Source organism: Agelaius phoeniceus, chromosome 9 (genome assembly GCF_051311805.1).
Source record: "Agelaius phoeniceus isolate bAgePho1 chromosome 9, bAgePho1.hap1, whole genome shotgun sequence".
NCBI lineage: Eukaryota > Metazoa > Chordata > Aves > Passeriformes > Icteridae > Agelaius > Agelaius phoeniceus.
The window spans coordinates 29588474-29615229 of record NC_135273.1 but is presented as its reverse complement, the minus strand read 5'-3'; the positions used below and the strand labels follow the sequence as shown (position 1 = coordinate 29615229).

At 44.9% G+C, this 26756-nt stretch overlaps 1 protein-coding gene across 1 annotated transcript; it reads right to left on the bottom strand.

The window, feature by feature from the left end:
- Positions 1-8512: 8512 nt before the first annotated feature.
- ZNF365 (zinc finger protein 365) lies at positions 8513-25679 on the bottom strand. Its single transcript, XM_054637267.2, has 4 exons — positions 24611-25679; positions 15397-15577; positions 13448-13485; positions 8513-10949 (listed from the first exon to the last, which is right to left on the bottom strand). Exons 1-4 carry the CDS (start codon positions 25333-25335, stop codon positions 10703-10705), a joined length of 1191 nt encoding a protein of 396 aa, XP_054493242.1. The 5' UTR covers positions 25336-25679; the 3' UTR covers positions 8513-10702.
- Between the last annotated feature and the right edge of the window lie 1077 nt (positions 25680-26756).

Here is a 26756-nt window from a genome sequence, read left to right as displayed (position 1 = left end):
GCAATCTTCAGAAATGGGTGCTCTGCCCATACAGTCCCTTTGTGGAGCTCTGAAACACTGGATTTGGAGTATGGTAGCAGAGTGTTGTGGTTTGACACTGGCCCAATGCCAGGCACCCACCAGAATCACTCACTCACCCTCCCCTGCCACAGCTGGGCAGAGGAGAGGGAACAAAAATTAACAAACACTTCATGAGTGAGATAAGGACCAGGAAAAAATACTTCAAGGGCAAAACAGGCGCAACTTAAGTTGCAAAGTTAATTTTATTGCTAACAGAATCAAAGGAGGATAATGAGAAGTAAAATAAGCCCTTAGAACACCTTTCCCCCAGCCCCTCCCTCCTTCTACTGACAGCACCGGAGGCAGGGTCTGGGGTTTTGGTCAGTTCATCACTGAGATTTTCTGCTGCTGCTCAGGGAGGGGAGTCCTTCCCCTGTGAGACCCTGGGGTCACTCCCATGGGAGACAGTTCTCAGTGAACTTCTCCAGCGTGGCTTCAAATCTCACCAGCAGCAGTTCTCTCAAAACTGCTGCAAAGTGAATTCCCCCCACAGGCAGACAGTGCCCCCAAAACTGCTGTGGTGTGGGTCACTCTTCCATGGGGTGCAGCCCTCCAAGGACAGGCTGCTCCAGCCTGGGAGCAGGGCCCTCTCTCCACCACTGGATCACAGCCTCCTCCAGCCACCCACCCACTCTGGCATGGCCACCTCCTCCATGGGCTGGGGGTGGATCTCTGCATCCATCCCCCGTGGATCCCCATGGGCTGGGGGTGGATCTCTGCATCCATCCCCCGTGGATCCCCATGGGCTGGGGGTGGATCTCTGCATCCCCCGTGGATCCCCATGGGCTGGGGGTGGATCTCTGCATCCCCCATGGATCCCCATGGGCTGGGGGTGGATCTCTGCATCCCCTGTGGATCCCCATGGGCTGGGGATGGATCTCTGCATCCCCCGTGGATCCCCATGGGCTGGGGGTGGATCTCTGCATCCCCCGTGGATCCCCATGGGCTGGGGGTGGATCTCTGCATCCCCATGGGCTGCAGGGGCACAGCTGTTTCACCATGGGCATCACCATGGCCTGCAGAGGAATCTCAGCTCTGGCACCTGGAGCACCTCCTCCCCCTCCTTCTCCACTGACCTTGGTGTCTCCGTGTTGTTTCCCCCACATGTTCTCACCTCCTCCTCTTCTCTGACTAAAAGAAAAACTGTATTACTTTGTTTTTATTTTCTTCTTAAATATATCATCACAGAGGTGTTACCATCATCGCTAACTGGCCCAGTTTTGGCCAGCAGCCTGTCCATCTTCAGAGCCATCAAGGATTGGCTCTGCTGGATGTGATGGAAGCTTCCAGCAGCTTCTCACAGGAGCCACCTCTGTGGCCCCCCTGCTACTGAAAACCAGGCCAGGCAAAACCAATACACAGGGGGAGCAGCATTTGCCACACTTGTAAAACAGCACTCAAAGGACAGGTTGGAGCTGTGTCTGTCACCAGAATTTATCTGCAATGGAAACCTAATGCAGATAATCTAAACAGGACACTTGAAGAAGATTTTTAGTCCCTATATTGCTGCAAGATTGAGACAGTTTCAGTTTAAATGAAAAGCCCTCATTCTGAGCCCTGTATTAACATATTTTTCATTTCTTTCTTTCCAAGTTGACCAAACTGAAAGCAATCTGCCTCAAATTTCAGAGTCAAGATTTTGTGCCAACATTAGCTATAAAGTGGGTCAACTATTCAAAGCTGGTAATTTATGTGAATATGGGATTTGTACCAATTTGTTGTTATCTAAAATGACTAATGTTTCATAAAAACAAATTTCTGCTTGTGGATTGCTCTGAGAGTGGCAAATACTGCTTTTCTACCAGTGTGTCACCCACAACTCATGTGTGACTGGTGAATTCAGCCAGGCAGGCCTGTCTCCTTCCTTGGGCACTGGTGGTTGAGGTGCAGAAAGGCATGGTTGCCCTTGAAACAATCCAAAAAAGAATTAGAGTAACTTCTGAAGTGAAAGAGAAGCTATGCCAGATAGACTAAAAGTTATTTTTAGGTTGTCTGATGTTGTTTAGGGGGGAAAAAAACCCAACTTTATAATATCTATTTGCAACCCTAAAGCACCCCAAGACCTTCCTGAGGGCAGGAGACAGTTGATTGTCAGGCTTGTGCATGTTGAACTGATCAGTGTAATAGTGAGATGTCCAATGAGTCCATTGAATTCAGTGTTCATACTTCTCCTAGGTGAGCTTTACCATAGATTTGGTCATTCTGTATCCCCCCTGGGGCTCACCAGGCATGGGAGTGCAGGGAACATCCCTGCTGTGGTTCTCACCCGTGTGCGATGTGTATGCTCTCTCTTTTCCCATGGCTTTCCACCCTGGCAGCAAAGCCCCTTGCTGCAGGGCAGGCTGTGGGACGAAGCCATCTCCCTGTGGAGGGGGTGGCTCCTTGTGAGCCCCCTTTTCAGGGGTACCTGCTCTGGCTGGGGTGGGTTCAGTAGATTCTGACACGTGGGCCATGGCAGAGCAGCAGGGAGCAGATTGGTGCACACTAAAAGCAAAGGACCTTTTGGCACGCAGTCATTAGCTGCCGCTGAGTGCATTAGTCATCTTCTGTCTTTCAGAAAGTCATCATTTTATAACAGAAAATTGCTATTTTGTTTCAAGTAGACTTAATTTCTATAATAAGAATAAAGCCCCTTAATTAGGGTTATGAAGATGCAGAGTATCACGTGCTTAATAGGGAGGGCAGTAGCTGCTAAAGCGGAGAGGCGGATGGGCTGTGAAGGGGGTGCGGGGCTGCTGTGGCACCGTGCAGAGCACGGCTCTGCACCGCGGCGGCTGCAGGGGGGGCCGCAGCCGGGGCCTGTGGCTGGGGAGCTGCTGTCCGGAGGCGCGCCTGGCCCCTCCTGCCAGCGAGGCCTTTGTCTCCGTGTGTGTGCTAAAATCCCTGCACTTCACAGCCGGCCCGGCACCGCTGCCTTCAGCCACTGCTCCGAAAAACCCGCTTTTTTTGCCAGGGAACTGGGGTGGAGTGGATATTGTGCAGATTTGGTTCTGTCTGAAAAACAAATTTTGATCATTTATGTTCAGTTAGTGTGATTGTAAAATTGGTTTGACTACTGATACTACCTTCGTTGCTAGCGTCCCATTGCAAGTGAGCACCTGTAGCATGTCATTTCTTGGTCTCCTCTTCGTTCATCATTGCCAGTTAATTAAATGACGCTTCCATGTATTTAGTCAAGTCCTCTAATTAACGTGTACCTTAGGCTGAGGTTAGACGGAGCGGCCTGTCTCTGGTATCAGGAGGGCGTGTTCCAGTGGAATCCACACTGCCCCCGAGGGGGACGGGAATAGCGAGGGGCTGAGAGCCGCCCCGCTGGGGCGAGAGAGGGCCTGAGAGCATCCTGCACACATTCATTGTCAGCCATCACCACCTAGTGGCAAAATGTCTGGATTCATCTGCCAGTTTACGTGTCTCTTGCAAAGCTGTTTTTGCCTAAACCTGAATTTTCAAAAAGGGTTCTCATTTGCCGGTCTTATCCTGGACTCACACCAGCTTTTCTAACTATAGCTTTTATAAGTATGTAAGATTTTCTTCTGTGCAGAGAATCACTTCTGCCCACTGCTAACTGACTTCTAAGCTGACTCATATTTGTTGTCTTCTGGACACCTCGAGTGTGTACACAGTGAAAATAGAAGTGTTTTATTAACATTTTTCTCAGGAAGTGAACTGACCCTTGACATCACCCAGACTCACATACTCAGATTCACAGCACCAATCCTGAAATCCATGGAGATTGGCATCTGTGATGTAGGTTTTCATCTGCTTACATCAAAGGAATAGAAACCCCTGTCCCCAAAATAAAAGATATTCTAGTTCTTCTAAGTCCTTTAGTGGTGTACCCTAGAAAATGCAAGGGTGCTACTCTGTGATTGAGGTGGGAAGGGCACCTCCCCTTCCTCTTTAAAAAGTGGTTAGCAAAACTAAGAATTTACTGAAGGCCACTAAAAGAATAAATGGGAGTAGAAACTATATTGCTGTCCTGGTCCTTTCTTAGCACAGGCCATGTCTGTTTCAACTGTCTCAGTTGCATCTTCGTTTTCATTCTCCCTGCCCATGCTTCTGCAATCTTAAACCTATGTCTGTCCCCTGGCAAATGTTCCTCCTTGTTCACTTGGACTCAGGATTTTGTCTTCTGCTTGTTGCACTCAGCTGCTCCCCTTGGAGGGGAGTCTACAGATGAAATCTGGATAATGTCTGGCAACAACATTTTCTTTAGAAAGGGACTACAGTAAAACGAGTCACTGACAGCTCAGTGTGCTCCCTGTGGCAATTAAATAACTGACAATTGAGTTATGGCTCCTTCATTTAGTTGTAATTATTCTTTTAATTTCATTATTTCCTAATGGTTAAAATGTTTAATGCTCTTAAGAGGTACGTTGGCAAGGTGTTTGCTGGCAGAGCAGTCTTTCTCTGCCCCATCACTGAACTAGTTGGCTCCCAGCAGAGCTGAAATACTCCTCTGCCTCTGGGGGAACAGAGAAGGGTAGGGTGAGCTTGTGTGTGCTCAAAATTGTCCTTTGAGATGGTCCCTCTGTGCCTTTTAAACCCTGCTTTAAAGCTGCTGTGTGCAAAAGGGTTTTTCAGCTTACCCCCTTGCTGTCCATTGTGGAGGGATAGAATGTAAGAAAATCGTGCAGAAGGCAGTCTCACACCTGAGGAGTTGCAGCTGTACTCATCACCAGAGATTAGGAACAGGCCTGCCCTTAATAGGCCACAGCTGTGTCCAATAAGAAGACAAGTGCTACAAAAGAGTGGGTTAGCTGGGTGAGGGGGGAGTTGGAGTTTGTTGGCTGTGCTGTGAAGGAGGAGTCAGTGCTGTGAGGAGATGCCCATGAGAAATCACCGAGAAGGTATGGGGGCCTTTGCAATAAGATGGCAACAGTCCATTACCCCAAATCTTCCTAGGGTTGGTGGGGAACCTAGGCTGGCTTGGGAAGTGCACAGCCACACTGGTAGGCATGGGAGAGTCATGGCCCTTGTCACAGAAATGGGTTCAGCTCCCATAAATCCAATTTGCTTCACCTGCTATTGCCAGGCTCGGGTGATGCCTCCTCCATCCCCTGGTTCCTAAGGTTAAACCCCACCAAGGGCTTCTGCCCGGGGGTGGCCCCAGCATAGCCTGGCACACACACCATGGCATGCCCTGGCAGCATGCAAAACCAGTGACTTCCACGTGCTCCTCCTAAACAGGTGCCTGCACAAAGCTTGAGAGGGTGGGATAATTAAACCATGCCATACTTAGGAGGTCACCTCTATAGCCTGGATCTCAGAAGGGTTAGTAGGCAAGGCAGGCTGACAGAGAAATAATTACAGGCTCTGCTGGGTGCATTTCTTTGTGTGAACCTTGTGGGTTTGGGGTGATGATGATTCATGATAAAATACTCCAGTTTTCCTGCCTGCTTTTTTTCTTCCCCATGAGAAAAAAATTTGAAAAGTATCTTCAGAGCCTACTATTTCCTGCAAGGAGGAAAATTTTCAGGAAATTTGCTATAGATGAATATGTTCTGTGATGCCAGAAGTGACTTTCAGGGAAAGGTACATATGCAATTCCTGGACTAGCTTGTTGGTAGCTTTAATTTGAAGTTTGTTTTGGGGTTTCTCTCTAATAGTGATAGAATATTAATGTAAAGTAAAACCAGAGCAAAACAAGTCTTCTTTTGGTTGTTTTCTTGACCCTCTCCTAGTGTGCACACCTGATCATGTATGTGTGTTGCTCATATGCACCCTACTCAGTGCTGCCTAGTGGGAAATAAGAAGTCCCTTTGGGAGCAGGGGTCTGTACTTCAACAAAGGGCAAGTACCACGTGTGAAACATTTATTGTGAAAATCCTTCTGAAGTGTAGGACACTCAGCCAAGTTTAGCCTTGTTGTCCAGCTGAGGGGTGATGGGCTGCAGATGTCCTCTCAGATGTCCCCTCTGACCTTTAGTCAGTCCACGAGGAGCGCGGCTGGCGACAGGCAGCCTTGTCCCCGGGCAGCGCAAAGCTGGCAGAGCAAGTGGGAATGTGCCACCTTAGGGCAGCAGCTGCCCACGCGCTGCCACAGAAAACATTTTGTGAGTGTCTCTGGTGCCATGCAGTGACTTATGAGCAAGCTGAAGTTCAGGGAACACACCTGCTGCATGAGACTTCTTTCATGTTAAAGGCACTGAGCTGGTAGAAAGAAGGAGGGAACTAGGGTAGGGAAGCAGACAAAAGAATCAGCCAAGTTCTGTAAAGGAAAGCACTGCTGTGGGAACTGGCTGACAGTAGTGGGGTGAGAGTCCAGCAGAACTGCCAGCACCCAGCCAGCTGCCATCAGTCACTGAGCAGAGACAGGGGACAGCAAGGACTGGGAGCACACAGAAATCCCTCACTGCTGACAAGCCCCCACGGGCACAGGTTCCCACTGTAAGGCAAATGTATATGTCTTGAACAAATACTACCAAGAGAGTTTGGGGAATTTCTTGGAAACCCTAGTGCTAAAGTCTACTACTTTGAAATTAGTAATTGGGCTGCAAAACGTGTGAAAAGTGTGATTTAAGGACTGCATGTGTCAGGCTGAATCTATGCTGATGTTGTGTAGGTCAAAGCCCCTAAGAAACAGCAGGCAGTAATGAGGCCCCCATCCTTTTACTCTGCCTTATATGTGACTCTGGCTTTCCCTCATCTCACTCCAGCACACACTAAATTCCTCCAACCTGTCACATTTATCTTTGAAAGTGACTTCTCTAGGAAGTGGAGTATCTCTCTTCCTCTTTCCCTCTCAGCTCAGAAGAGCCTCTTCCATAACATTCTAATGAACTCAAAATCTGTTGTATGTACTTTTTCCCACGACTTTATGAAAAATTCAAGCCAACTTTTACCTGCCAGCAGTTCAAGATGCTAGGACCGAGACAGTAAGAAGAGAAAAGCTTGTCAGACCATTGACTGCATTTAATTTATGCCGCTTGTTTCTCCTTCTCCTTAGAGAGATGTACAAATGAAAATTCAAGAGATCAGAATAAAAAGGCATGGCTAGATAGAGAGTGGCATTAGCAACAAAATGGGAAAGGACATTTTGTTTGTATTGTAGCAGGATCTATTTTTAAGAGCTTCATGTAGTAAAATCACTTCTGGGATTAATTTTTCTAAAAAACAATAAAAAATAATGCCCAGGCTCACTGCAGAGAGCACTAAATAGTCCACTCCAGCCACTTCAGACAGGATGTATGGAAACAATCAGCATTGGTCTGAGGTAAGAACAAATAGAGGCAACTATCTGATGACGCAGAATAACGAGAGAGAAGAGCTGGATTTTGCTCAAGTAGCTTGAAAGAGGCAGTGGCATTGGAAGGATTATTAGGGATGATAGAAGTGATGATTTGTTTAACCTAGTACCTGCCCTAAATGGTGGCCATCTCTTTGTATATGAGTATCCCACTGAATATTTGCAGAACTCTCCTTGAAACAAAAAATGTGTTCAGATCTTCTCTGGGTAGGGGGAGGCTGTTGTTACTACTGAGTCAGAGCAGAGATGTCATTAAGTGCTCTGAAAACATGCTCTCTTCAACTGGCAGGAGCATCTCTTAAGTGATTGGGGTTTTCTATGTATAGCTCTAATTAAAGGTCTGTCTCAATTAGTCTCTTGTTTTCCTGGCGTGTCTGTCAGAACATTTTGTTTTAAGCAAAAAGTTCACCTGTAAAGGCCCAGCCAGAACATATACTGCTCTGAGATATTTTTAGTAATAAATGAAGTGGGATTTAAAAAATTTATATGGGAATGAGGTATCCAGGTCCTAGTGAAATTCACTTTGATGTCAGCATACAAACTATCAAGGAGCCTTCAAAGTGTCTCAAAGGGCAAAACATGGTAACTCTGCTTCAAATTGATTTTTAAAGGTGAGTGGTCAACTTTGTCAGAACATTTTCAGATTTAAAAAATATTTTAAAATTGACATTTCCTGACTTCAGAAGTCCTCAGAAGCTAAAGCTGGTTACACTCAGCCTGGTGCAGATACCTATTCTTGTCAAATATTGTCTCTGTTAATGAGACAGGAACCTGGTTCCCCATGGGAAAACCCTTTTTCCAAGTCTAACCTGATGAAATGATAGCTCTGCAACTGGCAGTGTGTGAGCAGACATCATTGCTGACATTCCCTAGGAGCCCTCTGCCCTTAATGTGCCTGGCCCTTCCCTCCACTCCCCCTGCCTCTGCTTTGGGCAGGTTATCTGACCCGGTGGGTCACCTCCAGAATGATTTTCAAGCAGCATTACAGTAGGAGAGCAGCAGGTGACACCTGTGAGCTGAGCAGGCAAGATGGAGCAGCTGCCTGCAGGTTAATTGCTGGGAAGGGTCACAACCCGACTTCACTGCCACGCTTCATCTGGGGGATAAAACAAAGTCCAAGCTGCTGCTGCTTGGCTTTTTCTGCGCTGCTTCAGAGGCTTTTGTAAGAAACAATGTATTTGACAAAGTTAAATGACACAGTAACTGAGAAATATATCTTTATTATTAGAATGTTTATATTCTAAAAACTTTTATCTGGGATTACAGTACAATCCAATTTCTTTCTAATTAACTAAACTGGCATTTGTTTAGCAAGTAAGTGTAAATTGGGCTTTGAAAAGTTTAAAAACATGCAACTTCTCTTACTCTTTTCCTCTTCCTCTCCCAAAAGGAAAACTTACAGTTAAGATTTTGGCATGATAAATAATAAAATAAACATCTCATTTGTGAACTAGTAGTTGCACTTAACTTTGGTGACTAACAGAGTAGATAGGCATTTAAAAATAAAAATATTCTTTCAGTGTCAAGTGGCTAAAGAAATGAATTAATATATTTAACTTTATTATCTTTCTAATGTTCACCTTTGTTATCTTCAAAGAAGGTCCTTTTTGGTTTGTGGAAGGATGTGGGAAGTAATAGAAAAAACTGGTTCAATTTTAGCTTGCCTATAAAAGTTGTTGTAACACACAACCTGACCCAAGCCCATGCAACACAATGAACAATTCCTTTTCACCACACACAATGCCTAGCATGAAGCCAAGTGTGGCCTTGTGATATAGTTAAATAAATATTGAAATATCATTACAACCTAAATACCTGAATTGATTTTACACTGTGACTTTCTACTGAAACAGTGTTGAGAAACTTTTAAACATATATCTGATTTTTCCATATACACTATTTAAAATAAAAGTCAGAAATAATAATCTTTCTTCTCTCTGCTACTTTCTGGGAGCTCTGTACACTGACAAATGTATGACATCTGTAGTTACCTGATCCTAGCTGACTGATTGTTCATCTTCTGCTTTAAAAATATTGCAACTCAGGTGCTTATTGCAGCAGTAATCATAGTGATACACTGTCTTTTTATACTCAGTTCTGCTTACAGACACAGTTATAAAAAATGAAAAACATTTTTCACAAATCTTTGTACACATACTGTAAAAATCACCTTCCACATAAACAATTTACATCTGTTATGAGCATTTAAAAAATAAATCACATAGACCTGTGTCATCTATCCTTTCTTTTTCTTGAGAAAACAAATCTCATCAGTAACATCATCAGGATGTTCATACCTGTAAACATGGCATGAGGATTCATGTTACCAAAATACTGTACACACAAAAAAGTCATCTTGATAAATAAGTTCTCTAATAAATAAGGATCCTTTTAATTGGCACAAACCAGTGTAAACACACAAATTCGTGTTCTGCAGTATCTCCAACTGCCTTGCACTTGGGTTCTCAGTTCAAAGTCAGTGATCTCTCAGCCCTGTAAAGATTCTTCAGGGATAAAGATGTGAAGGATTTGGGTTATAATCAGGGTTATTTGGGCCTCTTATGCCTGGGACCAAGCACAGACATTGAACACAGTGCCATGCAGTAACACAGAGCTTTAGCCTGTCACTTGCTGCACCACAGCTGATAACCACAGCTGATAACCTGCTGCTGGCACTGAAGCTCCTCCTCTGGCCCAATTTGGCCTGTGTGTGTCAGGGCAGCTCCTGGTCTCCTTGCTGAGGGACACCTCAGAGGAGCCCAAACTTGTACCAAATAGACAACATGGCTGCTGGCAGGATCAAGTAGTTTGATGTATTTAATAAAAGATGGAAATGTGCTTATAGCCAAAAACCCAGGGTAGCAATCTAGTGCTGTAAACAGCCTTCAAGGGACTTTGAGTAGGCCTTTTGCATCTAAGAATGTCTGTTAGTCACTGATCTCACACCTACCTAAGCTGGAAGATTGAATATTTTAGTGCCGATTAAATGGATTCCTCTGAGCTTCAGGAATAACACAGATGGAAAATAAATTACCAGTTGGTTAGAGCATGCTGCCATTAAAATAATTAAACATACAGCCACAGTACTGCCCAGCAAGATAACTGCAGTTATTTAAAATAAGCTCTATAAATGACTAAATAAATAAATAAATACATGAATAAATAGAAAAACCTCCATGTAAACTGAATAAAATGTCACTTCTTTTATAGCGCCCAAAGAGGCAATGGCATAACTAAATAATATAAAACTTCCATATGTATATATTTCTATATATTATATCTGATATGTTTTGGCATGGCCAGATGGATAGGAAAAAAGTAGGATGACTAACTCCATTCAATATTTGTTGTGTTGAAGCCAAGTTCCTGTGCTGCTGTACACTGCTCACCGTTCCTATAGCGGCTTGGCCTTCTTCCCCATCTTTGATTTTGCACTCACTTTCCTGGCAGAGCAGACTGGTTCACCCTTCTTTTGTGCTCTCCAGATTTCCCTTGGGCAATCGACAGGTTCATAGAAGCATTTCACTGGCTGCAAGCTGGCTTTTTCATCCTTTGCTTTTTTCAGCAAGATCCTTCCTTTTTGAAAGGAATGAGGCTTTGCATCAGGGATGTTGTATGAAGCGTGTGTACTTCCTCGGCTCCTGAAATTAATAATAGTGATTATTAAGAATTGTTATTCAGTCTTGCAAACTGACAGGTCTCCAAAATATCCCAAACCCTTACATTTTTAAAAACAAAAATAGTCTTGTTTTACAGAATGAGGCTGCATGTTAAAAACAGAGTTGTAAGATTATTTACATTCCTTAGTATTCAAAAGCATTCCTCACTAAAATAACCCCTAGGTGTGTTACTGGTGCACTCTTCATGTGTGTTCCTCTGCACTTTGATTCTGATCAGCATTCTGCTGATTTTGGAGTGCTGAGACCTTACTGAGGTCTATACTTGGTGATCTGCAGGGATTTTAAAGATGCACATGTTCACATTCTGCAAAGAATGAACATCCCTTGGTCTTTGCAAGACCACACAGCACCAGTAAGAGTAGAAAGAAGGTGCAGGAACTGTAGACACTTCTTTGTGGAATCTCAGTGTTGCTCTGGACTGCACCCAGGCCCCCAGGAGCTGCTGCTACAAATGGCCAATAGCTCAGGAAACTCCATGCTCTGCCTTTGTGCTGACCACAAATCCAGGGAAACTTCAGCTTCCCTTTTAGGCTTTGATTTAAAACAGGAGAAGAAGAAAGGGGAATACAAAAACTAGTGGGAAGAAGGGTATGAAAGCTTAAAGGCCAAAGTAAGCTGAATTCTTTGTTCTCTCTGTGTTGGTTCAAACTCAGCAAGATTTGCAGAAATTGGTGAGCTCAGGTGGAGCGACAGCTAAGTGCCCAGTGCTGCAAAGGCTGAACCATGCACTCTGAAATATGACATCAAAACTGCAGTTCCACAGTTTAGCTAAGATCATTATAGTCCCTTTTAACATAATCTTGAAATGTTTTACAGCAGATGCATTAGTGTAACAGCAGAACTATGAATGTTAAGGCACCAGCTCATGTCTACCCAGCTCCTGTGACTGAAGTGAAGAGCAGATGTGCTGATGTACAAGCTGATCTTTTAAGGGGTCCCACAGGGCTCTTTTCCATAGCCTGTATTTCTGAAAACCATGTATCTGTAGTATTATTTCTTCTAGGAGTTAAATCATATTGCACACTTGACAAAGCCAGTAGTGGAAAAAGCTGTGGTCACTCAGATGTGTACAGTGTAAACCCTCCTGCTCTTTAGGAAGATGAGAAGTGTGTCATGGAAGTCTGTATTTGTTGGTAGGAGGCAGTGAGGACCACCTATCATTGTAGGAACTAAGCCTCACCTATGTAACAGCATTACCTGGTTGGCAGTTTTGCCAAGCAGATTTCACTAGGGGGAGGTTTAGGGGGTGAAATGCTCTGCAGGTCCAAGCTGGAGCTTGCAGGCATTGTGTCATCCTGGCCTGGTGCAGGCCTGGGCTCTGACCACTTGCTGGGGTTTAGGAATGACCTGTGTGAATGCACAAGTGTTGGCCACTCCAGTTTACCATCAGTCCTTGGGTACTGTTTTTTCCAGTCCATTACTTAGTTGTTGTTTAAAGATGCAGCGTTCTGTTTGTCTCAGATGTTGTTATGGTGAAGAAGGAACATCATTTATTCCCAAAGCATACACAGGCATTATTGCAGGTGATGTTAGGCAGTCCCCTGCTGCACTGAATGAAGCTACTAAAACCAGAAGGTAAGGTCAATATGATCTCAGGGGCTACCTAAAGGGGCTAAACTGTACTTAAATTGAACTTTATGGTAGAGAAGATGGATGTCTGTCCCCAGTTCACAGTCAGGGTAAGAAAGTAGCCAAGATGGAGGAAGATGCAGGTGAAATGCAAAGCTGCCAGCTCCAGATGCAGGAAATGCTTTTTCACTGAAAGCAGCAGCTCTGCAACACAAGTGACTGTAGAGAGTCTGAACTTCTCCTCACACGTATTCCTAATCTGTTGTGTTATGGAGAAGGACTTGTGGTGGTGCAAAGGGAAAAAGTCCTGAACTTGTGTCCCCACAAGGAAAGGCTGCCCTGAAGAGGGGTGCAGTGCCTGGCTGCCACTTGGCCAAGCAGCACGTGATGCTCCAAACCACCTGCTGGGACTCATGACCAAGTCACAAAGACATGGGAGACCAGCCCCAATTAGTTCTGCTGCTCCCAGGACAGCTGCTTGAGTAACCTGAGATTGTTAGTGCCCATGCTTGCTCAGGGCACTTGTTTGGTGATATGATTGTTACTGTCAGTTAGGAAATGACAACTGTCTCTCTCCTACCTACAGAATGTTAAAGGTATTTTCAACTGGAACTTGGACTGCGTGAGCCAAAGAGATTCAACTCCTGTAGCTTTGCAATAGGCTGTTATAGTCAGCAGGAAGGAGTAATTTCTTTAACAGAAAATTAGCATTCTTTATTTTCTTTAGAGAATATCTGAGTATAGTTTTAGCAGAAATCTGGTTTTCCTCAATTACATGACATAAATAGAGACCATATGTAGGTCCCAGCCTACAAGGTAAAATGTAAAAGCAGAAATGCAAGCATGACAACTTATTGCATTTAAGTTAAAAAAAAAGGAGATATACATACAGGCATCTGGGTTTCTTATTTAATGAAATGTCTGTAAACTGCAATGAAAAAAAAAAAACAGGGTATTACTATTACATTTTCAAGTAATTAAAGTACAATGATAAAATATACACAATATTTAAAACTGTATTTCCATTCTCACATGTTAAACTAGAACATTCAGGAAACAAACCAAAAAAGTCACCTCTTTTACAGATTATTACTCTTCCATCTTATGAACATGTTTTTAAAATTCATAATGTGTGAGTTGTTAGTGGTTTGATTTTTCCCATTATTTTTATTGTAACTATAATCAAAGTAAATTGCTAAAGAAGTGTGGGCTGAACAGAGATCTTTCACATTAGATTAAACAGTATGGATACAATGGGAAGTAATTATTGTGTTCAAGATAATTAATAAAGGCCAGTGGCTGAATAAGCTGTATGAAATTAACTTTCAGATCCTTTAATTTTTCAGTGATACATTTCCTTTACACAAGTGGCTAGGAAACTCCAGCTACAAGCCCTTGGCTCTGCCAGACTTGCACTGAAGGGTGGAGGGTGAGAACAGAAACATTTCTCTCCCCCTCCTGCAGATGCTGAGACCAGCTAGGGACAGCATAGCTTCAATGCCAGGCCAAATTTGCATGACTGCATTTTTTACAGCAGTTTGGTTCACAGTGTGGAAACACTTTGTCTAGTCCCTCTTTTGGTGGGGGTCAGAAAAGGAGGTGTTTAATGCCAGCTCAGCTTAAATTAATTTTTTTTTCAGTACTAAATAGGTTCTTTGTATTGAGCTCTCATCAGAGCTGCTACACTGAGCCTTTGAATATCATTTAATGAAGTCCCTGAGACAAGCAAGTCAGATTTGGCATCTGAAAATGATTATGTTCTTGTAAATGTTCCTTCTGTCCCTGGTATTGTCCATACTTTGCAGATGGATTTTTGCCCAGCCTGACTTTGCTTGCCATCTGTCTTCGTTGGTGTCTGGAGCCATCTCATGGTGTACTTTCCTGTACCTCCTGAAGGTCAGGATGGTCAATATTTGGATGAATGGCCTTAGAGGAATGCTGAAGTTACCCAGAAATCAGGGCAGGTGCCTTAAAAATCAGAGCCCTCCCCAAGGGACACTGCTGAGCCTGGCATTATGATAAACACATCCAGAGCAAGAGAGATGATTTAATATTGAGGCCCATCTGTACAGTGTCCCATAATCTTCTCACAGATACTGTCTGAGATGCCTGCACTGCATTTCAGCTCATCTTACCTAAAGCTTGTTGTCTTCCAAGTAGCTCTGGGAACATTTCCTTTCCACCACTGCATACCTGTTCAGTGCTGGACATGATCAAATGCCTTCTTCTCACATCCCAGGGTGAACAACTACTTAGCACAGGCAGCACGGGGTATTCAATTAAACTGAAATGTTCCTTGGAAGTCCTGTGCCTAAACTTGTCATATAAATGTAATGCATTATAGGAAAATACTGAGTTTAGGTATTAAAAATGAGGGCTTAAAAAGAAATAATGTATTTTAAAAAGTAATGTTCTTGGATTTCTAATCCATGTGATACAGGCCTGTGGGAATGCATTCACCATTTCTAAGAGTCCCATGATAGGTAACTACCAGAGAAAAGATGATTTGCCAGCAAGCTGATGTATCACCTATAGGGATCTATGTCTTTCCTGAAAATCTTCAGGCATCCCAAATAGACTGCCAAGTCACATTAAAAAAAGTGTTCATGGCAAAGGCAACAGCAGCAATAGCCAAAGCTGAAAAATAATTTAATTATCTATCAAATATTTCATTACTCTCTGCTCTCCCTTTATCATCTTTGGCTGCTGCTGCTTTCACAAGTGCACATCTGCCTGCAGCAGTGCTCAGCCCGAGCCACCAAGCCCACCCATGTTCCAAGGGCAGAGGTCTGGCTGCAGGGGCAGGGTGGCAGCACAGGGAGGGGCTGTGCTGGCTTACCACGTGCTCGCTGATGTCAGTGTGGTTGCACACCATCTGCTGGCTTTGGTAATATTCCAGCTGCCTCTCTGCCAGATCCACGCGCTGCAACAGGTTCTCGATGAAGTGCTGCAGCCTGGCTTTCCCCCGCACTTCTTTTTCTGCTGCTTCTTCCAGGAAGTGGTTGAAAGTAACAACTTCTCTGCAAGATGGAAACATTGCAAAGAGGCCACATTTAGATAACAGCAGCTCCCTGGTCTCACCGTTGTCAAGAACTACTGGTGCTTCTCCAGTTTGTCATGGAGTGGCTAATTACTGTCCTCCACCGTTGTCAAAAGATTTCAACTTTTTTGTGGACAAAGTGAAGATCTGGAAGCCTGAATGCTGAATTTAGGTTTATGGGCAGTGGGTTTGGGGTGGGGTTTTCACTTCGTTTGGTCTCTTGGAATTAGTCTTTAGTGGCCCACAGAGTAGAAATATGATTAAGCATCACATCTCAAAGTATCTGGAGACAGCTGTATCTGCTTTCTCTTTTACTTAACCATGAGGATATTAGCTCTGAAACATGAAGAGAAACAGATGAACTCCCAAATTAATCTTTTCATTTCATCACAATCTAACAATGGTCACTTAAAGTTGCTGCTCTTTTGAACTCAAAAGAGCTTCTGTGGCCATTAAATTTAATTTTGACTGCATTAGTACAAGTATGTCCAAGTGTGGTGTTATGACCTGGAGCCAGAGGGAGCAGGGGAGATTAACAGATAATCTACAGATTATAGACCAGGGAGTACATGTGTGGGAAGAACAAGTTTTAGGTAAGGAGTTTAGGAATGTGTCTTGTCTGGGAACCCAAGTGGAAGAAACAGAGAGGACCAGTGACTGTGAAAGCTCCCAGCTGAGCCACTGCTCATTTCTAATTTCTCTGCATACTTACTATCAGTAACCAGGACACCACTTGGACCTCCAATATCAAAGGATTATTTGGGTGGAAGAAGTTTGGTTGTAGATTGAAGTATGTATTACAAAAGAAGACAAATCTGAACATGTAGCACTTCCCTGGTTAATAAATGCCTGGATAAATATTTTTTACTCTGCCAGTGAAGCCATGCTAATTTTTGCTTTGTACAAAAAGGGTGGGAGTTGAGGGAACTTGCCAAATGAGAAAGGGCATGATTGCTCAGTAGAAATACATTGCCTGAGGAAAAAGCATTTTAAGTAGAAACTATGAAACAGTTTGTGGCAGAAATAACCTTTCAAAGCTTAGATTGTTTATAACAAATTCAAAGTTTCTCTGCGTTTTGTTGTTTTAACTCAGTATAGTTGTAGTTAATTGGTTTAATGGAGTATAGTTGTTTCAACAGTGAGCTGCTTTGTGCTAAGAGTCAGGCATGAGTGGTCAGCCCTGGAAATTCACCACCTAGGATTCAGGCTGTGCCTGCCTGCTCCATACTACAGCAGAGTTCTGTTTGCATGGCTGATCTAATGGTAGGAATCAGGTACAAATAAGCGTGTATTGTTTGGATGAAGAATGTGGATGAGTAATAGTTTATATTAACTCACCCATAAAATCTGGCTTAAGAAACAGAGAGGTAACTTGTTTGTTAAGCTCAACTAATCAATTTCATTTCAAGGCTCTGAACAGTTTTAGTGATTATTAGCTTGCACAGAGCAACCTGATACTAGAGAGCCACTGAGGAATGCTTAGGGAGAAGCCAATCGAAACTCATTAAAGTAAATTTTAAAGCTTTATTGTCACCACACTGTAACTTCTTTGACTTCATAACTTATGATTAACTTGACTTCATTAGTCAGTTCATATCATTTTGGGTTAATGTAGGAGCAACCTGAAGTCCTTGCTATTTCATCAGGGTCCTCTTTTACTGGGAACAGGGAGCTCAAAAGGACAGCAACTCAGCAGGTTGGCTCCAAATCCCTCTCCTTTTGGGTAAGGAAGAGCTGTGCACAGCCTGGCAGGCTGCTGACCCTCCGGTGGGAGAGTGGGGAGCTGCCAGCCTGGGACACCATGAGGATGTCCCTCCCAGGGACTCAGTCAGCTTCTGAGTTTGGCTGCAGCAGGACGCCACAAACATGAGTAACTGGCATTTTTTTAAAAGAGTGATAGTTTCAAGAATGCTAACATTTGTAATTATCTCAGCAAAGGTAATTAGTAAGAATTCGTTAGTTGCCTGTTCTATGGTACAAATAATCACCAAGAGATTTTCCTTTCCTACAAATGTCTCATTAATATACCATAAGGAGGCCAGGGGGGAGCAGAGTTTTTTCAGGAAGATCTAGATGACTATCAGGAGGAGAAGAGACTCATAATGTCAATAAATTCCCTAGTATTGTCCTTGCTTTCTAGACTAAAGATAACTTGGCATCCTACATGCCATTATTTGGAAGAACTGTTATTAGCAGCAATAGTAGCATATCCATAACTTCTCTCTGTTTACCTGCCTTTGTACAGCCTATGAACCTACCTTTAATAACTTTCATCTAAAAGTTTTCCTTTGGGCTGAAATGCACTCTGTAAATTCCCTTTGGAAAGCCAGGAGCCAGAACACACCCACACACAAGGGCTCTGTCACACACCTTGCACTGATAAGCAGCACTGCTGTTAGTTCAGCTACTTTCTTTGTTTCCACTTCATTCTCATCTCTCAGAAGAACAAGATTAAGCCCTGAGGAGTGACTACTAATAAGTCTCTCTACTTGCTCCAACACTTCTTCCTCAGAGAGCTCACTCCTTGCCCAGCTATGCCTTGGTTACCTGAAGGGAGTTCCCAGAAGAATTTTTAGCCTCCTCCCACTGTGAACAATAGGGAAATGGTTCAAAGAAATCCTGTAGCTTCCTGCAGCTGCTGTTTACCTGTCTAATCGCCCTTCTTGTCTCTTGTAGTTTGCCCAGACTTTTTCTCAGCCCTACTGATGACCCTTTCCCTTCAATTTCATTTCGGGATATCTGTGATGATTTTTTTTGCTTATGTTCTTTATTTTGCTTTCAATTTATTTCTCCAGACCTCTGCCAAATTTTTGAGGATTATATGACAGGATTTCTGTCTTTCACTCTCTATTCTCATGCTTGTGAAAGATGGGTGTTCAGAGAGGTCTGACACTGCTCTTCATGAAGTCAGGGGGAAGCTGAAGCCATGAATATTGTGGGGCCCACGTGCTAGAGGCATAAACCAGAGCACAGCAGCATGGGCCCACTGGGCTCTGTGTCCTGACAGCACAGCCTTGTGAGCAGCATTCACCTGAAACAGGAGCAGCTTTGTTAAAGTGGCTCACACCTGAGGTGTTGCCCTTTTAACAAGAGGTCTCTGCTGCCCTGCGCTGACTATTCTACATCTGGAGCACTTCTGTTACGTTGAGGAAAGGTTCCATGGAGTTATTAACTCCCCCTGAGAACTCCTCTGCTCTCAGCATCATCTCCTTACTGCTCTGCTCCTCTGCCCAGCAGACTCCTGCCCCCTTCCCCCAGCTCTGCACCCTGGCACTTGCTTATGGGGGTAAGCAACAGATCCTGGCACTACATCTTCTGAGTGGTGTAGATGATGCTCAATGCACCCTAGATCTCTTAAATTTCTGTAATCTCATCTGTTCATAGTTTACTATACCAACACTAAGGTATATTGTATGCAAAATGTTTACAGGGCTGTGACTGGGCAGCAGGGAGAAAAGTGGATTTCTTGCTTTGTCCTGGGGGATGCTCTGTCAGATGAAACCTTTCAGGAAGAGGGAATTGCTCCTGCAGCCTGGAGAGCAGGGAGTGTATTGAGCTGCCAGCAGCAGGGTGAGGCAAGTGAGAGGGAAAGACAAGGGGGATGCAACCTGGGAGGTGTCCAAGAGGAGCAGGAGATGCCTGTACTGCCAGAGTGTCAGAAAGGAGTTCTTCGAGAGCCAGAGGAGTCCAGGGGCAATTTACTGCAGTACAGCAGGCACCTCAGAGGTGTTCAGCTGAAAAAACAAGTGCAGGGGGAAGAACTCACTGTAAGTAAGAAGGACTTGCTGCCAAAGCTTTTATTTTAATCTGACTCTGCCAGGCAGTTCACCTATTACAGTTTACTAGACTTAAGTAGTTTGGCATTTTGCATCCCAACTGCAGCCTAGCTCAAAAACTTCTTTATGGAGGCTGTTACCATGAAACAACTTGAGATGTGGTAAATAAAGTTATAAATCATAGGCTGACTAGGTGACATTTATTCTTCTGCCTTTACCACTGGATTATTCAGCGCTCCTTTAGGATGAGCGAGCTGCAGTTCTTGTTTACTGGAGCAGTTGCCAGCACAGGGATCCTGGGAGATGCTCAGTGTTTCTATGACTTTCAGCAGCTAAGAGTGACATACACTGACTAAATGCAGAGGGTGGGACAGCTCCAGCTCCTTAACACCTGACAAGAAGGGCTAATGAGTTCTCACATTGCAACCAAGCCCTCCCACGGATGCATAGCACTGGCCCCAGGACTGTGCACAGCAACACTGACACCTGCAGCTGCTCTGGAGGTGGAGATAAGCACGAGGCTCCATGCAGGTTTTGCATCCAATATCAAATCACTTTAGAGAATCACATTTAGCATAACTCTGTCTAAAATCAATAGAAAACCAAACCATCATTTTACCTGAAGGTGGGAAAACTCCTACCACAGTAAGTAGTAAAGTGATTTACTTCTCAAAATATTTAATATGTATATTCATTAAGTATTAATGCCACTGACCTTATCCATCACCCAACTGGTGTTTTTGCCTGAAGGCTGCTGTTATTCATTAGGTTGTGGTTTCACATTACCACACCACTAAAAGGACATTTGATTTAAGAGATTCACACCTCCTCCCTCAGAAAGTTATTGTACCCATTCAGTGGGCTGTGTTCTAGACAGAGCCCTGAATTTACTGGGTGACACTGAAGATTTTAAGCTTTATTTCACAGAGCCATTCTGTGGGACAGTCATGCTAGGTTTAAACCTGTACAGCTGCATGGGGGGGAGTAATCTCTTGAGTAGGAAGATGAAAGAAAACAGGAAAGAGGGAGCAGGATTACCTAAAACTGAGGGTGGAAGAACAATGTGTAATTGTAGTTGTACTCTGCTTAAAGCAAATCAAAACTGTTTTGTGGTACAATTGAAACCCCTTTTTAAGGGAAAGCTGTTTTAAAGCACAAATTGCAGTGATCTCTAAAAGCCAGCACATTGTCAAGATGTTACCTGCACAGATAATTTCATTAATTGCAAGCTTAAGGTGAAGCCACTGGCAAGAATAACTACTGCCCACAACAGCTATTCTGAATTAATCCTTGCATTCCAGGCTCTGTCAGAGCAGAGGCATGGCCAGTCTCAAAACAAATGCATTGGACTGGTTAGAGAAATTCCTGTCAGAGATATGGCAAGGTACATTAATGATCTTACTCTAGGATTAGGAGACAAAGTGAAGCTGTTTAAGTTACCATTGAAGGTAGATTCCAGCCAAAGACCATCCCTTCTTACCCTGTTCAAACTTACTGAAAATCAAACTCTACCAGTTTCAATTTTCTTACATTACATCCAGAAACAAGCCTCTCAGTGTCCTCTAGCAGTTAAGTTCATAGCTGGTTTTTGTTTCAATGGTTTTCTTGATATCTTATTCAACAAAGGCTTATGCCCTTTGGGCATGCTTCTGTGTTATCTTTAAGATCACAGTGCTCACTCTGAGTTGCATTCTCCTTCATCAAACATGGAATAATCCCTTTCAGGGCACATTTTCTAATTAAATAATTCTTTGCTCAGCAGCTCTGTGCTTAGAGTAATACTATTTCAGCTATGTATTAATATAGTCAGTGTTGTACCTCCAGCTGTGCTACCCTTCAACAGAGTTCACCTCCACGAGGGCCCCACACCAGTATCAGCACATACCTGCATGCATATTGGCATTACAGTTTTTGAAAGAAAACTAAGAAAATGTAACTAAAAAGGTATCTTCACTTCATTGCTGTCTTTGCTGGACTGCTAAAGGCCTTATTTAAAACAAACAAAACATAATCAACTGACAAGTCTTAAGAAATAACCCCACTGATCCTACAAGTGCTTCAAATGGGCAGCCCTGTTCCTGCTGATGGTCTAAACCAACACTCAGATGTTTCAGGGAAGGTGTTTTCTTTTTTCTGCTGCTAAGAGGAAAAGATTTTCAGCTACACTAGCTCAATACCAATGCTAATTTTAGGAAAAAGTTATCCATATTCACAAGATTGCTTATGGAAAAAAAAAATCCAAAGAAACTGATGAAAGCATTTATTTCTGAAGGTCAGCAAGTATCAAAGCAGTCCCTAAGGGATGCCTTTGACTTTCCACAAGCTGCAGTGAGAACTGCTTCTGCAATTTCCATTATGCAGTCTTGTTTGGCTATCTAATCATCTGGACTTCTTCCAGAAATCAAAGCCAAAGTTGAGATCCTCCTTTTTTGAAGGACAATGTCTTCTCAGCACACCAAGTAAGTTTTGAACACACAAAGGATTGAATATATAGACAAGTCTCAGAGTTTACCAACAGCCCAGACAAGTGCCACTGTTGTTACCAAAGTCGTGAACTTTTTTCTCTACTAGAGCACATCACCCAGTGCCTCCCTGCTGCTGGAGTAAAGCTAACTGTCCCAGGCATTTTAGAGAATCAGCTCTGAAAAGCTGCTCTAGAACTATCAGTCCTGCTCTTACAAAGCATTTTTTATACCTACCTTCCTTCTCAATTTGCTAATTATACAATGACCTTTCAATTGGAAAGACAAACAGTACATTTTTCTATGGCACTATCCCATATCATCCCTCAAGATGGGAAATGAAAGAATCATCTAAATGAGAGGAAACCCAACACACTTCCAGTTTTTCCTAAGTGAATTCAACCTATTCTTTTACCCTGCCTACCCTCCCAGTGTCCTTCAGAGGCAATGCTGTGGAGCTGGGCACAGACACAGGCAATAACAAATTCTGACTGCTCTCTTCCCCCTTGGTACTCAGGGCTGCTATTCTTCCATCCTACCCACTGCCGTGCATTACACACATTTACCTGTACAAATTAACACACTGCTGTGTAAGAGCTGTTCACTCATTCCTATTGCTGCACTTGCTTTCAAGTCTTTTTGTTGAAAGTGGAAGCAAAACTCTAAAGAGCAATACTCTGAAGTATTCTGTGAGTACTCTGTGGAGTCTCTTGTGCAGCCTCCTCTTTTGGTTAGTGTTTCTGGCCAAGTAACCTTCAGCCTTCCCTGTAACATCAACTTAGAAGCTACCTCATCATTTGTTTATGCATTCACCCTCCTCCTTTCAAGACAAGAATTCCAACAGCAATCATCTGAGCTCCTGCCCCTTTCCTGAGCTGGTAATGTCCCAATGTGAAGGACAATGTTTTCCCACTTCTCCTCATTCTCTATTCAGTCTCTTCTGGCCTCAGAACACCAGCCTGACTGTGCTGTTGGTAAGTAGTCTGCCAAAGAGCATGTGGCCTCTTCCTTGTTCCTTTTCCTAATACAGTTAAAAATCACAACTTCAGCTGTCTTTTTCTTTCCAAAGATCAGTGTCCTTTGCCATCCATATTGTACCATTCTTTCTACCCAGATGACTCAATTGCCCCTTTCCTCTTTTCCCACAAGGTCTTTTCTTCTTCTACAGCATTGCAGAACTTTGGGTTTGTCCCACTGAATACTTTCTTTCTCCCAACATTTTTTTTTTTCCTTTTTAGATCCTAGTCTTGATTTTTAAGAACACACTCTGCTTTTAGTTTGGGGTAAGATTCATGCCACTTAACTTGAGATGTCTGAAATTCTGCATCTAGCCTAAGACAGCTGCTTACCTGAGGTCTCCTGGTAGTCTGCAGAGGGAAGAAGGACCTTCACAGAGCAATCCCTCCCGCTCTAAGATACTTTTCTAGAGGAAATAGGATGGCTCACTGTGAAAGAGCCCAGGAGGGCAGTCTGGCTAGATGGGAATACCAAAACTGCTTGAAACTATGTTATCTTCATGGCTTCCCTCCAGCATACTTTCAAATCTGCCTCAGTTACACTATTCAGCTTCAGCTTCACCTTAAGTCTTTCAATCTTCTCTTCCATGAATCTTCCATTTCAATCTTCTCTTTCATACTTTAAAATCAGAGGTTCTGTTGAATATCCCTTCAAGGAAGATCTGAGAGGCTCAAATCCCACCACCTTTATGTATCCCCTCTTCTGGAAAATCTCTAGCTCTGCTTCAAGATAGATGGCTCCTACTGATCCTCATCTTTTCTTTCTTGTCCTTAGACTACAGGAAGGAATGATGAAAGCCCTCCAAACTTCCTACACTGAACTCCTACACCACCTTCCTTATTTCTTGTAAGATCAGTGTCATGGCAACTACCACTTCTCATCTTCCTTTTGTAAGCTGATGAATTGGTTTAGAGGCATACCATTACCAAGGCTCTTTATTTCCATTTCTCTAAAATAACTTGTGTTGCTCTGAAAAGCCTGAAAGGTTTCAGCAAGTGCTGAATAAACTAAGTAGTTCATGTATAAATTATATATCAGCTATCACTACATTTTTAATGGATGCATCATGAATGTATTTTTAGATGGCTTAGGTTAGTCAGAACTCTGGCATCTGCATCCCAGTCCCATATTAGTGATTCCTGTTCCACAGTTCTGTGTCCATCTAAAAAACTAGACAAGAACTACTTGGACATGGCCTTTTTAACACTGTCTCCAGTAAAGCTTCACTGATGCACAGGAGACTGTGCACTCCACAGGCTGACCGTGGTGAGAAGGCTTAAGGGAAAAGGTGCTATTAGGTATTCTTGCATACTTCATCCAGACTTATCCAACCATCTCTTCTTAAAAAGACAATGCATTAAAGGTGGCAGTGTAAATCACATTACATGCTGATGAGAGCTCCTACTTGTCCCTACCCCCATGAAACCAGAGGCACAACACAGGCATTAGAAAGTGTAGAAGTTAGTCACTGGGGAGCCAAGTGTGAAAGCCACCTGCTCAGGGAGCTGTCCCCTGCCCTCTTAGTCACTGGGGAGCCAGTGTGAAAGCCACCTGCTCAGGGAGCTGTCCACTGCCTTGCAGGGGACACGGTCACATGGCTACAACTCTAGCAATATAGTGATCTGAAGCGGGGAGCTCCAGGCCCTTTCATAATCAGCAAGCAACTGAGCCATTCCCTCTCTTCTCCCCCAAAGGCTGTCACTCACGCAGGAGCTGGCCAGCCCTCGCCAAGCCATCGGCACTCGCCTCCTCACTTACTCCTCTTTGCGGTGAAGCTCCTCCTCGGACTCGCTGAGCCGCTGCTTCAAGGCTGCGATCATCTCCACCGCCACATCCACCTGCCTGCTCAGGGCCCGCTCTCGCCGCTGCACCTCCTGCTTCTTCTGGGACAGCTGCACGAACGCTGCCCGCACCTCCAGCAGCTCCGCCGTCTTCTGGGACAGCTCTTTGGTAAGCTTGTCGATCCGCTTCTCGATCGTTTTGTCCACGGCCTCTACCATCCTGTTAAACTTTTCTCTGACGTGTGCCTCGAAGGAGGCTTTGGAATCAGCGGCCGAGAGGCCGGGTTTGGAAAGCTCGCTGGGAGACTCAGCCGACACATAGTTGGCCAGGTAGGAGCCGGGCCGCTCGGCCGCCAGCTCCCGCGGCTGCTCGCCCTTGCCGCTCCCGCAGGACGCGCCGCCCAAGTTCAGGTAGGGCCCCGCGGGCTGCGCGGCAACGCCGCCGGGGCTGCCCGGGCTGCCCTGGGCTGCGGGCTCCGGCGGAGACACCGGCTCCGCGTCCTTCAGCGGAGAGAACAGGCTGCTCCTGGCCAGGAGGCTGCTCTCCTGGAAGCTGTGGCTGTACTCCAGGTGCACCCGCAGCGAGGACAGGCTCCGGAACCTGGTGTGGTCGCCGCATCGCGGGCAGCGGAAGGGGAGGCTGACGCCGCCGAGCGGCTCCGGCCAAGGGTGCCCGCCTTCATCCCGGGCTGTCTGTTGCATTCCTCGCCGGAGGGAACGGCCCGCGTCCGCGCCCCACGGGAAACTTGGGAAACTTTCCCGGCGATTCCTCAGGGGTACCGCGCCATCTCCGCCCGGGGACGCGCCCACCCGGCGCGGCGCTCCGGCCGCACGGCCCCGCCGGCTCCGCTCGCTCGGCGGGGCTCCGCTCGCCTCGGCCGCCGCCCGGGCCTTGCCGGAGCGGAGCGGCGCCGGGCCCCGGCTCGGCGCGGGCCTCGGCCGCCCGCAAGGTCGCCGCACTCACCCGACTTGTTGCTGGTGGCGGCAGCGGGGCGGCGTTTTCAGCAGAGCCGTAAATCAGCCCGCGGGGCGGGGCGGGCGGGGCGAGGATGCGGAGCGGGGAGCGGCGGGGACGCGGAGCGGGGAGCGGCGGGGATGCGGAGGGGCGGGGATGCCCGGTGGGGGGTGCTGCGGGCGGGCGTGGGTGGGTGGGTGGGTGGATGTCAGCAGCCCACGGGGCTACGATCCCGGGGCCGGAGTCGCTCCCCTCGCCGGAGCGACCTCCTCCGGACCCGCCTGCCGTGAGCACCTGGCCGGGGGCGTTCGCGGGGCTTTGCGGGGTCCTGTCAACACAGCAAAGCAGTGAGTGAGCTGCGCGGGGTGTGCTGGGGTGATGCTGAAGGATAATGCAATCTAAAGCGCTGAAGCATCAAGACAGGACTGGCACATGCAAATAAGTATAATCTAGCCTTGGCTTTCAGGGGTGTTCAGGGCTTTCTGGCTATTTAATAGTCAGTAAGTTTTGTAGGGTTTTTAGTTTGTTCACTTAGTTGTTTTTTTTTTTAATATTACCCCAATTTAGTCTCAATATTTGGGGAGGGGAAGCAGTAATTGTAGTACTCCCATTTAGAGTATGACAAATGGATGTCATAGACATATAGAACGGTTTGGGTTGACCTTCAAAGGCCTTCTAGTCCAATCTTCCTGCAATAAGTAGAAATATCTTCAACTAGATCAGGCTGCTCAGAGCCCTGTCCAATGTGACCTTGAATGTTTCCAAGGATGGGGCATCCACAACATCTCTCAAAACCTGTCCCAGTGTTTCACTGCTCTAATTGCACAAAATTTCTTCCTTAGATCTAGTCTAAATCTAGTCTGGGTCTAAACCCATGTGATTGATGTTAGAGAACCCTGCCAATAAACCCTCTGAATAGGGAGATGTGCTTCTTAACATTTTTATGCCACAGATGTGTGTCTATTTTATAAATTTTTGGAAACACAAGCAAGGCTGATTATAGAGTAGCAGCCTTTTTGAGGTAATAGTGAAATATTGCTCTTCCTAAACCTAGTCCTTGAGGCCATACTGGTAATATGCTGCAGATTTTTTTTTATTACTGTGGGAGTACTGCAGTAAAGTTTAATTCTGTACTATTATGTCTGTTCCTTGAGCACAATATACAGGC